The sequence below is a fragment of the Cucumis sativus genome, chromosome 3, assembly GCF_000004075.3.
Source record: "Cucumis sativus cultivar 9930 chromosome 3, Cucumber_9930_V3, whole genome shotgun sequence".
In the NCBI taxonomy this organism is placed as follows: Eukaryota; Viridiplantae; Streptophyta; class Magnoliopsida; order Cucurbitales; family Cucurbitaceae; genus Cucumis; species Cucumis sativus.
Genome location: NC_026657.2, coordinates 38,522,605 through 38,540,246, shown reverse-complemented (window position 1 = coordinate 38,540,246; position 17,642 = coordinate 38,522,605). Strand labels below are relative to the sequence as shown.

The following is a 17,642-nucleotide window of genomic DNA, read 5'->3' as shown; positions in this document are numbered from 1 at the left end:
TGACGTTTAAACTAGAATATTAAATTTTCATTGATGTTTATCACATTTTGATGGTTTGATAGAGGATTGGATCAATGCTTTTATTGTAGAGTAGAAGAATTCACATAACACAAAAAGTAAACATCCAAATGCGACTAATATAACTATAATATAATAAATAAAAATGTTTACTTATTTTTTAAATTAATTATTTACTAATTTACTTCTATTTGTTCAGTTTTTTTTATATAATTATTTGAGATCGACATTTTACCAATATTTCCAAAAACATTTTTATAAAATCAAGAACTTTATATTTTTTTTATTGACATTGATATCTTACACATTAATTCAAAGGAATTTCTTCTTTAAAATTAAAACTTGAGTTAACTATCCCAAGGAAATTGGTAGCAAAAATGGAAACAAAAATGGAAATAAGAGTGAAAAAAAACCCTCAAGTATCACATGATATATAATTAAATTTAACTTACATCTGATACTTAAAGAAACAAATCTATCATGTGTCAAAATCCAAACTTTATTATCAATAGTTGATCATCCTTTCAATGCCTTCCCTATCAAGGAGCGTTCGACTAAAAAAGAGTCCAATTGTATTGAAAAGGAAAAAAAGCGTAAATACCAAAATTATCAAGAGTGTTCAACCAAAAAGAGACGAATTGTATTGAAAAGAAAAAAAGTGTGAATACCAAAATAATTGGGCAACACAAGGGATTTGGTTACACAAAATATACCTTTACTGATACTATTACATATACTGTTACTACTGCTACAATATAAATGAACATATCGCATTTTACACGACTGTCACAATTAAATGGTAAACACGACCTTAAATGAAATAAAATCAATACTACTGATATGATATTAAAAATAATAGACATCAATTGACATTCAAGAGTAATGATCAGAACTCAAACACTAATTCTATGTAATTTTTTTTTATCACCATAAGATTAATTATAATGATCGAACGAAAGAGAAGCTAAATTTATAATAAAAGTCAAAACTAAAATGAAAAAACATGCCTCATGAGGCTGATAAAAATGAATAAATAAGCCAAAGGGCAACACACATAAATCACCTACTCTAATGAAAGCTTAAAACATCTCAACAGCTTGCAACCTTGGGCTTCCTTTTTGAACGCCCAGACCTCCTAACATTACTACTTGAGAGAAGCTCCAACGCTTTCGCTAAATCGACATCATTTGGCTTCAAATTCTGTCAAAAAAACAATTTTAACTTGAACAAAACAAGTAAAATGGATTGATTTCAACTAGTTAAAGCAATGGTAACGGCACTTAATAGTTGTATGTTTAATTCTTCTAGTTTGAACTAAATAAAACATGGAATTATTCTCTCTTTAAATTACGAGTTGACCATCCTAAGGAATTTGGTAGCAAAGTTGAAAATGGGAGGAAACAGAAAAAGGACCTCAGGAACGGAAGCTGCTGTGCGTCCATGTCCAACTGCGAATCCAACTCTTGCCATCTTTATTATCACTGGTTGGCCATCCTTTGGATGATTTCCCTGTCACGAAGTATTCAACAAAAATGAGTAGAAATGTATTGAAAATTAAAAGAAAACATACCATGCGGTCAGAGAATGTAAGTATACCAAAGTAACTGGGTAGCATAAACGTTCAACGGCATCCTCGAGAGTAATAGAGGTCACGTCCTTTATCTGGAAAACACAAAAGCCCACTCTTGATTCAGAATTCATAAGAAATTAAAGAGTTAAACTTTTATCACGTAGACAGAACCCTTGCTTCCAGTAAATGAAGTCTGCCATGATTTAGAAAACTGGAAATGATTTTTTTTTCCCACTCTTCAGACATTTTTGACAATTGATATAATTTTCTCATCGGGAAAGGAAGAACACAAGTATCTATAGTTCAATCTGGGTATATCAGTATCAAAAGAGCTTGGTCCTTCAGTTGAGACAAGTAATCAACCAAATAAGTCCTATATAGAGCAGAATATCAACTCACACAAGATCGAAAGAATATGTAATCATTTTGTTCATTTTATGCTAATGAAAAGACAACCGTTCTCATAAATTATCACATATATTAACAAAAATAAATAAATTGCATTCTGATCTGAAAGAATAGGTGAATTTCGTAATAAAATAAAGGAAGCCTTATGGGTGCAAAGGGAGATTTATACATACAACAGGTTCTAAGAATTTGAAGCAATGCAAAAGATTTCAAGCTGCTGAAAAGATTAAACGAGCTAAAGATTCTGACATACTTGGAAATAAAGACAGTGATTTCAGTTTCATCAAAGGAGAAAAAGAACAAAAACAAAACAAAACTTCAGAAGAAATTTCCTTAAGAAATAAGAATTGGATGAAGTAAATCATGTTTTAGATATTCCAAAACAAAGTCTTTCTATGTATATCCATCCGACAACAGAAAAGGCAACATCATACCTGGGAAAGAGAGGCTCTTTTGGGCAGGTACCCTTTCCTGTCCTCACCAAGTTGTACATATAACCCAAATGGACCTTTCTTCAAAAGAATCTGAAAGGGAACACTCTTATAATTAACGAACTGAAATAGAATGAACAAATGTGTGAAAAAAAATTTGAGCCGCAAGGACAACCTTTTCATTTAAATCTGGATGAAGACCAAGCAATTTTGGCTCTTTCAAACTGTTGTCATTGTCTTCATCTTCACCATGTGATGTTTTTGCAATATACCTAATGGCAACAGGAAAGTTGTGTATCATTCAGTCTGTTTAGGAATATATTACTTGGTTAAACTTTGAGGACAGTGGCAAAAACAACAAATTCTCCACTGGATGCCTGAATGGTAGCGTGGAGAAAAGACAAGGAAAAAGTCATTCAAACTAAGGTGAAGAAGTTATAACTCTGTTATCCTATTTCAAACTTACTTGCATTTTGGGTGTTGATCACAACCTACGAAATAGCCAGCACCAAACCGACTAAGTTTGAAGGTCAGAGTGCCCTCCTGACAACTGAAATAAAAATAACTAAAAGTTAGCATAATACGTCGAAGAGACAAGTTTTAACATGCAAAGAAAGACAGTACGCAATTTGTGACATTGACCTTTCCAAGAATATTTCTGCAATCTTAACTAACTTTTTGAGGAACCAAGACATTTTATTAGATCAATGAAATGTGGAGCAAAAACCAAACCCAGCAGCTAAATGGGTTACAGAAAAGCCCTTAATTAGTTAATGAACCTAATCCTTAGAAACGGAATACTTATCGACCACTATTCTTCATGCTCGATAGGAAAAAAAACTATTTCATTGATAGCAGATAAACTATTATCAATAAAATGGTTTTGACTAAGGTCCTATCAAGAAATAGTTACTCAGCTAGTCCAATACTCTAGGATAGTACATAAACTATTCATAGATTAGTTTATAGTTGGAAATCTTTCAAGAGCTCTGTTTATGAAGTTATATGAATATATTGTTCCCTTGCAATTCCTAGTTTTGTCATTTTTTATGGTTTTATTTCACTCCTCTGTGGAGTTCATATCGTTTCAGCATTAGTCTCTTCATTATTTCAGAAAAATTCTGTCTTAATTCAACAAATATTGAAGAATAAATGTTAATTCAGATTTCCATTTTTCTTCTATTGAGGGAGGCTCCCAATTATACATCAAATCATAGGAGAGGTAAGGGTATTTTGGGGAGAGAAGTTGTTAAGGGAGGGGACCACTAGAATAGAAGAGTAAAAATAGAAAGTTTTAGGGAGGGAGGAAGGAGGGAGGGAGTGAGTTCCTGTGTAGAAACCTTCTCGGGAGTGAGATTGTGGGTAGAGGCAATCATCTTGGCATCAAAGCTTCAAACCTGGGAAACTTATCGAAAATGGCACAGAAACGTTTGGAAGAGAAGATTGAGGCTAAGGAAATGGATTTTGGCGATCAGAGTGGACATTCAGAAGTTGCTGAAAATGGAAGAAACAATGAAATCGTTAGCAAAAAGCTTTGAGCAATTAAATATACAAGGAGAAATTCAACAACGAAGTTCTAAAGAGATGAAGCAACTGTTGTCTAATGTGTCCACTGAGATTGCACAAACAAGATCTCATCAATCTGGAACTACTGGAGTAGAGAAATCCAGTAGAAGTAAGAAAGGAAAGGAGCCAATGAAGGATCGACAGCGGATTTGAATGAAGTGTTGCAATAAGGAGTGGGAGAAACGAGAGTCGAAAGAAGTAAGCTTAAGAAAGTTGAAATCCCAATATTCAACGGAACGGATCCGGATTCCTGTTTGTTTGGGATAGATCAAACTATCAGTTTCGAATCTGTGGCACTAGACTGATATCGTGCAAATGGAGGAAGGGAGCTGTTTAAGACGAAACTCCAGCAACAATTCCGATCTCCTCGGCAAGGCACGGTATGTAATCAATTTCTGGCAATTAAATAGGAGACGACAGTCGAAGAATATATAAACCTATTTGATAAGCTTGTGGCACCTTTACCGCATTTATCAGGTGAAATATTAGAAAATACTTTCATGGATGGGCTCATTCCTTGGGTTAGGGCTGAGGTAAAATGTTGGGACCCGGTTGAGATTGTTAAAATGATGAAGGTGGCCCAATTAGTGAGAATAGAGAGTTGATCCAATCAGAAGCGGTAGTCCCTAAACCTGCGCTTCCAATTGTTACGAAAGAAATACCAAAGGTGAACAAACCAATTCCAACGAGAACTATAATGCTGCAAGGAGTAAATCCAGCTGAAGTTCAGGAAAGGAATATTTAAGAGGTTGCCTGATGTAGAGTTCAAATAAAAGAAAGAGAAGGGGTTATGCTTTCGTTGTGATGAGTGATACACAGTAGGGCATTGATGTAAGGATAATGATCAACGCGAGTTACGAGTATTACTTGTACAGAATGATGTTGATGAACTGGAAGTGTTTGAAGATGCTGTTAAGACTCCATCGAAACTCAGAAAAATTCCAACAAAGAGGGAGAAACAGAGACAGTACTCTGCTATATTTATATTGATGATAAAATCCAGAAGTGTTCAGAAAAGGCCAACAAAATGACACTAAAGACAACACACAGAAAATGAAATGACAAGACTGAAAGCAATAATAAAAACTATCCTCGAGCTCCTTCAAGAAGGCTAGAATCTTCTCCCTAAAAGCCTCAGCAGCTTTTACCCAAAATATGACCTACTTTGGAAATCCCCAAAAACATTCCTTATATACCCCCATCATGGGTGGGACCCTCCAAGAACCTCCCTACCCTTGGTCTTCTGTGTAATACCCATCATACAATTCCTTGGTTTCTTCCTTTTATTTCACTCCTCCCTACCCTTCCACTTCACTAACCACTCGTTGGCTCCCAATTCACTATTCCAACGATCTCCCAAAACCTCTCAGGTAGCACATGTAGTTCAAATTCTTCAGTCAAGGCCAATCACGCATTAACTCCCAATTCACTATTTCTCCGAACTCCCAAAACCGTCTTAGGAGGCACCGGTAGTTCAAATTCTTTAGTCAACAACGGTGGTAAGTGTTGCACCCTCTGAGCATGTCCTAACTTCAGCTTCAGTTAAAAGATATGGAAAACGTTGTAAGCCACTAGAGGAAGATAAAAGCCACTTCCCCAATAGATTCAGTTACTTTGTAAGGGCCAAAAAATTTAGGCGCCAATTTTTCACTCCTCTTCTGTGCTAATGAATGTTGGCAGTAGGGACTCAACCTCAACTAAACTTTCATCCCCCACCTTAAATTCCTACTCTTTTGTGCAAATCAACTTCTTTCTTCTTTCTATTTTGAGCAATCACCAAATTTTCCTTCAAAGCATTAACCACCAACTCTCTTTCCATCAACAACTGTTCCACGCTATTATTGGCCAATTTTCTGTGTCCATAAGAGCGCAATGAAGGTGGAGCAATCCCAAAAACAATCTGAAACGGTGTGGTCTTTGCTGATGCATGAAAAGTGGTATTATACAAAAGTTCTGCCAATGGAATGCTTTTTCCATTTGGTTGGCTGCTCATTGCAAAATCAGTGTAGATAGATTTCAAGACAACGGTTTTGGCACTTGCTTTGTGATAAAAGAGTGTTTGAGAGTGATGAAATGGGAAAACTTGCTGAGTCTGTCCACTATGACCATAATGGAGTCAAATTCTCAAGATTTCAGCAAGCCCTCAATAAAATCCATACTCCAAAATTCCAAAATCAGCTCAGGCAATGGCAGCAGGTGTAAGAGTCCCGCAGGGGTTGTAGCATCCACTTTGTTTCATTTCTTCTTAATAAGGTCGATAAGATCGATACCTTTCAGAGCTAAACTTTCTTTTAGAACAATGAAAAATGCAAAAGAGCAACAAAAGAGGGCCAATACCAAACCAATGAGTTGACTGATTATGACTATGGTATGCCAATGTTCTAATACTTGTTCAGAACTTTCTGTTTTTCAATGTCTGGAATGGGCCCATGGCAATTATCTCATATTCTAATAAGCCCACTTTGACTGAACAATTGGCAACGTTTAATACTCTGGAGGCCTAAAAGTCGTGAAACTTAAGTGACTGTTTGGCCTGGCTTCTAATTTTATGCACAAGACATTTGTTCTTACAACGAGAGCAAAAGAAAAATTTATATGAGCATCAAGAATCAACATGTTATGTTCAATTCTTTACAACAGGATGGCGTAGTACATTTTAAGTCTAAGCCTCCCGATTCCTATTCTTCCTGAATGAATAGGAAAATTTTCTTTCAACAAAATAGTGCCTTTTCTACATCATAGTGTTCTTTTTAAAAGAGACCAAAAACTGGTGATCAAATGGATGAAAGATAGCCAAAACACATACCTTGGACATGTTCTGGAATTATCAGGAAGAAAAGAAAATATGAAGCTCCCATATTTCTTCTCCAACATCTTTTCCACCTGAAATATCAAACAGCTGAAGTATTACAACTGTTTTCGTTTTCTTCTCCTCCCTCTATTTTTCTTTCTTGGTGATGGGAAGGAGACTCAATTATATAATACACCATTTTTTGTATCCAAATCCAACTCTCAAATAAAAAGGTGGGTTACCTGATGAATATGAACACTATTAACACTTTCAAAATATGAGCTGAACCGGGTCCAATAATCTCTTAGGAGGCCTTTCCATTCAGTTAAACCAGCCGAGACATTATCAAGCTGAAGAAAGAAAGTAGATATGGTTTTTAAAGTATACGTGATGTTGTAATGAAGTATTTTGTGCTCGAGTAATAGATAACTTCTGTAGATGTCAACCATGCCCAATAGACAAACTGTGAGCTAGAACGCAGAAAATTTGTGATTGCGACTCACCTCATTTTCCATGTCTGCAGTAAAACTATAATCGGTGACCTCAGAGAAATGATGACAAAGAAATGCCGAAACCTTAAATTAAAAAGATAGAAAGAGGAAAATTAGAATTATAATAGGACTCGTCAAAATTTGCACATTGTAAAAGCAGTTTACAGTGACAGTACTATTGTTTTTTTTTACTAAAAACAACGAACCGCGTATGGACTTTTTTAATAAAAAATCGCACTTTCATGGAGAAAGTTGGAGGGAAAAAAACCAACAAAATAAATCCCCAACTAATGGACTCAATCAAAAGAAACTACACTACACCATTCAAATAAATACAAAAAAATGGAATATCCAAAGGCCAAACTTTGTCATCTCTGACATCCTAAAAAGAGGAAATCCCCAGGTAAGAAAATTCAAAGGTTTCTTCAAATGGAAGGGGCCAATATTGTTGACAGGATGTTGACATTATCAAACTGTTAGGCCTCAAATCCTTCATACATATAAAAGAAAGGGTAGAAAGAGAACTTCACAGAATATGCATGGGAGAGCTAAGGAGAGAGGAAAAGAAACACATGAGGGACCATGGGAGACAATACTTGGAGCATTGGATTTCGCAAAAAGGGGTGGAAGCTGATGGGGAGAAAGTCAGAGCAATGGTAAATTGGTCGTTGCCCAAGAACGTATCAGAATTGAGAGGATTTTTGGGGCTGACAAGATATTACAGGAGGTTTGTCAAGAAGTATGGAGACATTGCAGCTCCCCTGACTAAACAATTGCAAAAAAAACGCTTTAATTGGGGTGAGGAGGCCACAATTGCTTTTGAAAAACTCAAAAGAGCTATGGTGTCAGTTCCAGTATTGGCATTACCCAACTTCGCATTACCCTTCGTGATTGAAACCAATGCTTCAGGGTTTGGATTGGGTGTTATCCTATCGCAAAATTCAAGACTAACAGCATATTTCAGTCAGAAATTATCTGCCTGAACCCAAAACAAGTCAATTTATGAAAGAGAACTCTTGGTAGTGGTCCTATAGGTACAAAAATGGAGACTCTATTTGCCAGGAAGGAAGTTTACTGTAATATATGACCAGAAAGCCCTCAAATTCTTGATTGAACAGCAAGAGGTGCAACCTCAATTTCAGAAAAGATTTTACCCCATCTGTTCATACACATACCTTGGATTTATGATTATCAATATATATATTGCCTGTTATAATTCCATCCACAGTAAACTTAAATGCCTTTAAAGTCGTTTCAAGAAAAGAATATTTGATTGAAGCAAAAAACCAGAAAAAAAAACCATGAGTTCAGAAAAAACAGACCGGAGAAAATGCAGTTACTAATTAATGCAGAAAGATAATATTAAGAGCAACCTTTATTCTTTTCCTTTAATAATATTCTGTCTTCCCTACTTTCTGTGATGCCAGCCAAAGAGTTCAAAAATGACATGTTCAGAAGATTAAAAAATGACATGTTCAGAAGATTCAAGTCTTTACATCCTTTATGCAGCTATGATTTTAAACTAGCAATGAAATTAAATTTTGAAGAATTGGAAATTCAATGTAATTAAGAGCTACACACATACCATGCGCCCACGAAACTCTGGATGTAGAACACGACTTTTCACTGACACATATTTCCTGTCCTGAAAGTAAAATAAATCAAATAGTTAAAAGTATATGAAATATCATCATTTAATTGTAGACAAATTATGTGAAAAGGCAGGTCAGAATCAATACAGTGTCATAGGCATTATTGCATACAGACCTGAAAAAGAGATACAAGTAATGTTCTTGATCACCTTACACTACAATGTAATCGATCGTTTTGGACGGCAATAGACAAAATGATTAACAAATACACAACAGGTATATCATGGCATGCAAAAAGACACCTTCAACACAACCAAGGTATGAAATCTGTCTGTAGGAAATTTAACACGAGGATAGAAACAAATTTTAGCAACACTTGCAGAACGTAATTGCAGTTCTATGCTAGTTTCATTCAATAGGAGCCGTGATGGTACTCAAAGGCTATTTCTCAACATAATTTCATTTATGAGAAACAAGACTTTGTTAATATGATTGATATTAAAGAAGGGGAGCAATCCCTTAGTGGGATTTATATCAACACACACACATATAAAACCCGGAGTGCGATACTCCTCAATGTGACAGAATGTAATCATCCATCATATTCAGACATTTCAAACACAGAAAAAGAAAAGGAAGATAAAAGTTTAAATTTATCAGTTGTAATGATGTAAAGTAACCTGTAAAACTTTTATTGTGGTTGCATATGTGGAAGGTCTTCCAATCCCTAGCTCCTCCATCTTTTTAACCTGGATATACAGTGAAAGTCCTTGTCACTTTACATTATGAGTATAAGGTCAGGCTGGTTGTCTCGTGAGATTAGTTGAGGTGCACGTAAGCTGGCCCAAAACACTCACGAATATAAAAAAAAAAAACATTATGGGGACACCTATGAGTTATGCACATGATTTGAGAAACCATATCTTAAGTACTATATATGATATAGCAGGAAGGAGCCCAATTGAATGAAAAATATATCCTACATATTCAAGTAGAACTGCTATTTAAATTTCTTGTTTAATATGTGGGTTGTTTTTAAATATAACAAAGTAAACCAAAATATTTATAAATATAGCAAAATGTGATGAAAGCTCTTGAATCTCAAAGATAAACAATGACAAGAATAATATTTTTCAAAGATAAACAATGACAAGAATAATATTTTTCAAGTATGACAGCCTTACAATTTCGAGTTCGACAGTTAGGCACTTACCAATGCTCCCTCAGAATAGCGGGGTGGGGGTTGGGTAAAATGTTGCTTGAGTTCAACCGCAGCAAGAGACAATTGATCCCCTGGCTAAAAATGTAACTGGTTAATAAATATACATTTCAATACCATCGGTACTGCTGCAAGCACCATTCAAAAATAATATTCAAGGACAAATTATGAGCATGGAAAAGAAAAGGGAGGGGATTAAATAAAAAGAAAAATTGATAACTGAAAATTCCATGCCAACCTCCAGCAGGAAAAATCGAATGGAAAGAATTATTTGACGTTTCAATAATAAAACGTCTTCTACCAAAAAGAAACAGGCTATGGTCGAGTAGATATTTACAAATAACAAAATTACCAACAAGAAGCAATAATACGGTGGAACCTTTATACCTTCAATGCATTCAGAATTCTGAATAGTTCATCCCGTCCGTTATCTTCATGGTCTTTATGTTTAACCGCATCAGCTTCTGGATCCTGACAAATTATTAAATCTTTATAATCCAAAAGTACTTGACCCCACAAAGATGACACATTAATTAAGAAACAAAACTTTAAGGTAACATGATCGGATCACATGATGGTAGATAAGATGTCCTCCCAGATATCCCCTTAGAATTTCAAAAAATAGGGACCAATTGACATGCATAGTTGGTAAATGATATCAAAAACATTTAGAAGGTAAATTCCAATGATATCAAAAAGTAGGGACCAATCAACATCCAAGGAGTTGTGAACTCCTGGGCCCACAATGTAAGGAGTTAATATTTTATACAAGTATATTTTTTTGCTAATAGAACCCACGACCTTCTAAGGGAAAACAAGGAGTGGAGTTAACAACTCAACTCCTCCTCCCCCACTCCTTAGCCCAAACACCCCTCAAGTGGTCGTGAAAAAATAAATTTAATCAGAAAACTGTGATATACAAACAATCATATCCGATCTCTGTTTTTGAGCAAATATCCACACAAGTTTAAAAGTGTGAAAGAGAAAAATTTGTGAGAGAGGGGCCTACTAACTACAAGATTAAGGCAAAGTTAATCCAAAACTTGAACACCCTTCGCTCATCAATCTCATACTTATAACAATCCTGTGCCAAAGGCCTCTGCTTTAAAGATGGAAGCTCAAAAAACATTTTTCCAACTGGAATGTATTTTAATTTGTGAAGTTATCAACGCCTAGCAACCCAACTCGATGGGAGGAGGGCTACTTCCAGTTCCAATCATCCAGACAACCTAAAAGTGATAACAAATAAAAAACTAAAGCAGAGGAATAAGAAGAAAAGAAACTAACACTAACCAATCTATTGGATAGCAAAAAACCTCATGAGTTTTTAGCAAAAGTGATGACAAAAAATTAAAGGGGAAAGAAACTAAGGCAGAGAAAAAAAAATTAACGGTAACCACCCCACCCCATCCCCAAAGAAAAAAACTCACATTTTTTTTCCAGAAAAGAAAGTCATAATTGATTACTGGAAGTTGAGATTGACTAAAAGAATGACGGAAGGTAAACATTTGAAAGCATCCGTTACATGAAGTAAACAGAACATTCAATCTCCCAGTCAAAGAATAGGAACACTTAGCAGGACTATCATACCTCAAAAACTTCTTGAAATCCACGAAATTGAACTCTTGAGCATGTAGATCGAGAAATGATGGATTCATCCGAAGGTCCACACTCAATTTGAATCTGGTAACACATACACATATGTTTAGCATGAGAAATCGTGCAGTCATAGTCTGCTCAAAAGGACACCCAAATTGAAGCTAACTACAGTTTTAAAAAAAAAAAACAGAAAGAGAACAACTAGCAGATAAATACAATGCAATTTCTTTAGAAAGAGAAACGGTGCAGTAATAGTCTACAGGAATAACACCCAGAACTTATTTCATTTCTTATAAATAAAAAAGAAAATACACAAACTATTCATGGACATTTGAAAAGTACTGTAACAACCATCTTGATTTATAATTTCATTCTAAGCCACAATAAGCTCATTTTTAGGTCAGGGTGACTCTTGTCCTCGGCATCTCTACCAGACATCATAAACTTAAAAAAAATGTGTCATATTATTGTTAACCCTCTCAGTTGGAATTTGGTTGTACTTAGTATCACTATCAACCCATTTGCCACTTCTGTTTCATGGCTTTTGAGATTTATTTTCTGGACAATTAACAAGAAACTTGTATGACATAGGATGTCATGGTAGTATCTTCTTAATAAGAAAAAATAACTATAAAAAACATTGAGTTTTATTAAATAAGTCACACGTTCCTATGATAAAATTTATCAACAATTCAAGAAAGTAAAACACTAAATAAGAGAAAATAATTAGCATAATGGAACATGCATCCTGACCTGTTCAGTGATAGAAGATTCCATTTGACATGCCACCGTTCTGAGCCAAATAAGAGAGTATAGTTTGTGAGAATCTTCATCAAGTGTTCCCACTAGCATAGCTGGAAGCGAATGCAATGAAATAAAATAAACAATAATCAGTAAAAATGTTTTCACAAAAATGGGAAGGCTAAAGAAAAAGGCTACAAAGTTAACAAAATTGTAGTTCGTTACTAGAATAAAATAACTTATATGTTTGTATATATGTATATATGTATATATTTTTCCAAATAAAGCATTAGTCAGCCAGAAGATTATATAATTACAGGGTAATCGTTGCACATCAGTGGGTCTGATGGCTTCGTGAGCCTCTTGAGCATTCTTCACCTTCTTAAAATATTTGGGTCCACTTTCAGGAACAAAATTCTGCCCATATCTGTAAACAGTACGTTTTTAAGAATAAATAATAAGATGCACTAAAACCCTTATATGGGACAAAGGGAAAACAAATTACACCTAAAAATTTGAAATAAGTTACAAAGAAAAGAAAAGTGGAATTTTGAACTTTCACCGTTGCATAATCAGGGTGCGAATGTCCTTAACAGCTTCATCAGAGATCTAAATTGGAAGCAGTTCAAGCAACTAGGATTAGACTAGATACACGTAAGCTTTTTAGAAATGGCAAAAAAGCATGAACTGGTACAAAGGTGAAAAAGAACATCAACCTACGAACTAATTTCACTTTCTTCCATGCATTTATATGAGAAATCACACAAGTAACATCAAAGAAAGAATAAAATCCGATAGTAATTAATTGGTAAAAATAGACTTAGGCAACAAGATAAACCCAGCTGTGTTGCCAAAGAAATAGCAAGAGACAGCAAGGAGATATAATTGAAGGCAAAAAAGTCTTTACATGTAGCCCATCCGTTCTAAGATAAGTTATTAGGCCAGCTGCTTTTCCGTCAGCCAGTTGAATTCCCTCATAAAGTTTCTGGGCAAGCTGCATAGAAAATCATATAAGATACCAACTTAAAGAAAAGCAAAAAACAATATTCATAATTTGGATCCACTGTCCTTATAGAGACCCCTAACACAATATACCCGCAAAACAATTTGACTTTCAGGATAATATTATTTACAAACCACGCTACAAACAGAACAGAGTTTCAACTAAGATAACTCCTAGAAGAGATGCAGAGGAAAACACTCCCAAAATCTAATATACTGCCCACTTGAATACAGATTATTCTATATTTTCCACCAACCTTCAAATTTGAAAATCTTTTGTAACTATTCTATAAGCACTATTTTGTAGTGCTAGAGCCCCCTATTTAGTGTTCCCCTCTCTAGTGAATTTGCTTTTTAGATGCTCTATTTTTCTCAACAAAAGTACTTGTTTCATTATAAAAAACAATGATGATGATAACTCACTACATAAAATCATCATTAGTTTGGCGAGGTGACTGACCATACAACCCACAAGCCTCTTACAGCCGGTATGTCCAACAGGCTCTTACAACTAGCACAGACACCAGCATCCAGTAAAACAGTAGTAGTTGGTGCTGACTGCTGATTCAAATAGATTTTAACTAAACATGACTGCATTATTTTATACCATGGAGAACATCATGTTGAGGGCAAACAAAATTACACCCTACCTGCATTGTGTAAGATGCAGAGAAATTAAATTTGTTTGCTGCATCTTGCTGAAGTGTGGATGTTATATACGGCATTGGAGGGTTTCTTCGCACTTTAGTCTTTTTAGAGCTAAGCACTTGAAAATTCACTGATTTCAGCGCAGTTTCTATATTCTTTGCCTCCGTGTTGGAGCTGATTGCAAACTGATTTAACTTCCTAGAATCAAAATGGGTCAAATGTGCAGGGACTGCAAAATCCTCCACTAAAGAACAAGACTCTTTTTGGTTCAACTCAATGTCAATAGACCAATATTCTTGTGCATGAAATTCATCAATTTCCATTTCTCTGTCACATATTAGGGCGAGTGCAGCTGATTGAACACGCCCAGCTGATCGGCAACCTGGTAATTTCCTCCATAATAATGGTGAAATATTAAATCCAATCAAATAATCTAAAGCACGCCGTGCAAGGTAAGCCTGGACCAAGTTAGCATCAATTACTCTAGGAGATTGCAGGGCACTCTTGATAGAAGCCTCAGTTATTTCATGAAAGACAACCCTTGCTATGCTAATACCTTCATGTAGAGCATCCTGGTGGTGCAACATCTCAATTATATGCCAAGCAATAGCTTCACCTTCTCGATCTGGATCAGATGCAAGAATAAGGTTCTCTGCTCTGAGGAATAAACACATAGCGAAAGAAGAAAGTTAAAACTGAAGGTACGGGAGGTAAGATAAAAGGAAAGTCAAAACTGAAGATATTGGACATAAGATAAAAGAAAGTATATTAGACAGTGCAAAAAAATGGCATAATTGGAAGAAGATGAAAAAAAGGCATATTAGACATCACAAAACAATTGACACAGATGCACAAGCACAACAATGCAAACCATGTACAAAAAGCAAGCCAAACTTAATAAAAGAAATAAAAATGTAACAACCACTATCAAACTAGCCAAAAATACAGTTGCATGAATGAAACAATAGAAGCCAGATGCATACCCATTTAAAGAAACTTGCATGCTTTTGAGATGAGTCAAAGCAGCAGAAGGAACCTCCCACACCATACTAAAGTCATCATCAGGTCTTACAGAACCTGACTTTGCAGCCAAGTCTCTAACATGGCCATGGCTAGGTAGCACCACAAACATATCACCAAGATAATTCTGAATAACTTTTGCCTTTGTAACAGATTCCACCACCATAACAGATTTTCCCATTGGGGGATATAGCTGCTTGAAAGTGGTTCTTCCCTGAGATGTCCACCTTGCATCGAATACGACGCTTGCCTCCTGTGGCAACTTATTAGCGTCTTTTAAAACTTCTTTTTTTCTGCTGGAGTTACGTTTTTTCTTATTGGATTGTTGTTGGGTTGAAGCAGAATCTTTGGAACTGCCCCCGGTTACATTTTTCTGAAAAACTGCAATGTTAGTTAAAATAATGCAATGAGATGAAGAAAAATATTGAAAACATCAACCAATTGCAAACCTTTGGATCTTGTACAACATCCTGGTCAATATTGCTTCTATCAAAGCTCTTTGCCTGACCATCCTTGCCTACGGCTTCAACATCTGCATCATTGGTTGAAGAAATAGCTTCTTTCTTTTTCTTGCTCCAAGACTTCTTTTCATTCAAACCCTTGGATGCTTTCCTAATGGATGAAGAAGAACTAGATGAAACTAGATTCGCCTCCTTTGTAGCTCCAACCAACTGATTGCTTGAATTTGTTCCATCAACACTGGTGGAGCCTAAGGGCTCTGAAGCACTAATTCTCTTTTTCCGGGATGTAGCAACAGGCTTTGCAACCTTCCAATTTTTATTCAATCCTTCAAATGGGAATGCACTTGTTCCATTCAATGCTTCTGTAGTGTTGGAAAAAAACTTTCTTCCAGACTCCCTATAATCAGGAAATTTATGTGTGCAATTTAACAGCTGTTGGTTAGAAACAATTGGTGATGCAGCAGAATGAGGAAATCTCAACGGTAAGCGGGAATATAGAGTGAAAACACTTGGCCCTTCGCGTGCTCGATACTGCCCAGCCTTGATAGCAAATGTTACTCCACCTTTTCTAAAACCAAGCTGAGAACATCTGGCTGAATTACAAACAGTGGAAAATGGTAAAACAGGTATGCATTTGCTAGTATAATTTTGAAGAGTGCTGCCCTGCAACTGAAACACAAACGCCAAACAAAATAACACAGTATCACCACCAGGCGACTGCAGAATACTTGGAGAAAAGAGAAAGTTAACTGGAGTAACTAAAATTGTCAAATGGCAGAAAGCACTGACAGACATTCACGCTGCAACTCTTTGAATGGTTTTTTTTATGAGATATGATTGACCATTACCACATAAGTTTTTAAAATGTTCATAAAATTCCATTTCTAACATTTGCTGCAAAAGTCCAAAACGAATCCATAAACATGCCAACGAAACTGCAAAGAGAGACTGATAGAAAACTAATTATGACACTGCCATATAAACATAAACTCACTAAGCCATCACAACGCATTCAGAAAAATCCAAAAAGTCAAATACCAGAAGTTTATACTTTGGAATCAGAATGTAAGAGTGTAACTTGATTAATTCCAAACACAAGCCAATATGAAAATTGCAACTCTTCCAACTTTTCTCTAGGGATATTGTATCGACCGTTATCACTTAAGTTTCTAAAAGTAATATATGCGCGAGCCAGAGCTCTAAATCAGAATGTAAGAGTATAACTAAAATAATTCAAAAAACAACATACTAAATAGCAAATAAAAATCGGAAGACAAACACACCACCAACGCGACAAATATAAAAATTCACTCTAAAACAATTAGAAAACGAACAAATAAGCGGAAGTAACTAACAAAAAAGTCGAACATCAAACGCTTACAGAAACTGTAACTCTTCAAATGCAACAGAAATATATTATTGATCATTACCGGATAAGTTTTCAAAATACTTGGTGCCATATTATTCTATGAACAAAAATGCAGCAGTTTAAATATTTATTGAACAGAGGAAAAAAAAAGGATAAAACGAATAACAGGTAGAATATGAGAACCTTTATCCTGAAAGGACGTAGTCGGGAGGAGGAAGAAGCAGACGGAGCTGTTGAAAATACAGAGGAAGAAATGGCATTACTAGAAGAAGAAGCTAATAACATGCTCCTCTGAAGCTGGCTCATTGCCTCAATAGTATCAATCGGCGAGAATGTTCGGTTGGAAGCGTCTCTGAGCTAAGTTTCTCTCACGTTCAAGTAGTGAGAGAGTTAAAAGAAAGAGACGAACACAGTTTGAGAGAGAGAGAGAGAGAGAGAGAGAGAGAGAGAACAGAGGAGCTAAAGAAAGAGGGTTTTGGGATGGGGTTTTGAGGTTTGCCTACGTTAGGGTTATGTCATTTTTGTTTATGTTAGTTTAAGTAAAATGCACTTGTGTCCTAAATTTCTTGAGAGAGTTTGCAAGAATAGAAAAAAAAAAGTATGATTTTAAAAAATATATATGTTTTTTTTTTTATATCATTTAATACAATTTTTCTATAAATTTTATAACCGATATTTAATTTTCAAAATTGATTTTGAAGTTTATTTTTGTAGGT

The 17,642-nt window shown here is 35.4% G+C and overlaps 1 protein-coding gene across 2 annotated transcripts; it reads right to left on the bottom strand.

Annotated features, from left to right (window-relative positions):
• Positions 1-716: 716 nt before the first annotated feature.
• LOC101210581 (DNA topoisomerase 1) lies at positions 717-17,425 on the bottom strand. 2 transcript variants are annotated; one of them, XM_011654234.2, is made up of 22 exons: positions 17,110-17,425; positions 15,546-16,226; positions 15,060-15,469; positions 14,079-14,733; positions 13,334-13,420; positions 12,989-13,035; positions 12,744-12,853; positions 12,439-12,539; positions 11,677-11,769; positions 10,474-10,557; positions 10,081-10,164; positions 9,548-9,616; positions 8,861-8,920; positions 7,288-7,359; positions 7,027-7,134; positions 6,800-6,876; positions 2,894-2,977; positions 2,603-2,699; positions 2,431-2,520; positions 1,615-1,680; positions 1,432-1,527; positions 717-1,218 (listed from the first exon to the last, which is right to left on the bottom strand). In XM_011654234.2, exons 1-22 carry the CDS (start codon positions 17,230-17,232, stop codon positions 1,108-1,110), a joined length of 3,405 nt encoding a protein of 1,134 aa, XP_011652536.2. In that variant the 5' UTR covers positions 17,233-17,425; the 3' UTR covers positions 717-1,107. The 2 variants fall into 2 exon arrangements, with proteins under 2 accessions (XP_011652536.2, XP_031737510.1); XM_031881650.1 differs by lacking the exon at positions 17,110-17,425 and having other exon boundaries at positions 15,060-15,477; positions 15,546-15,684.
• Positions 17,426-17,642: the final 217 nt, after the last annotated feature.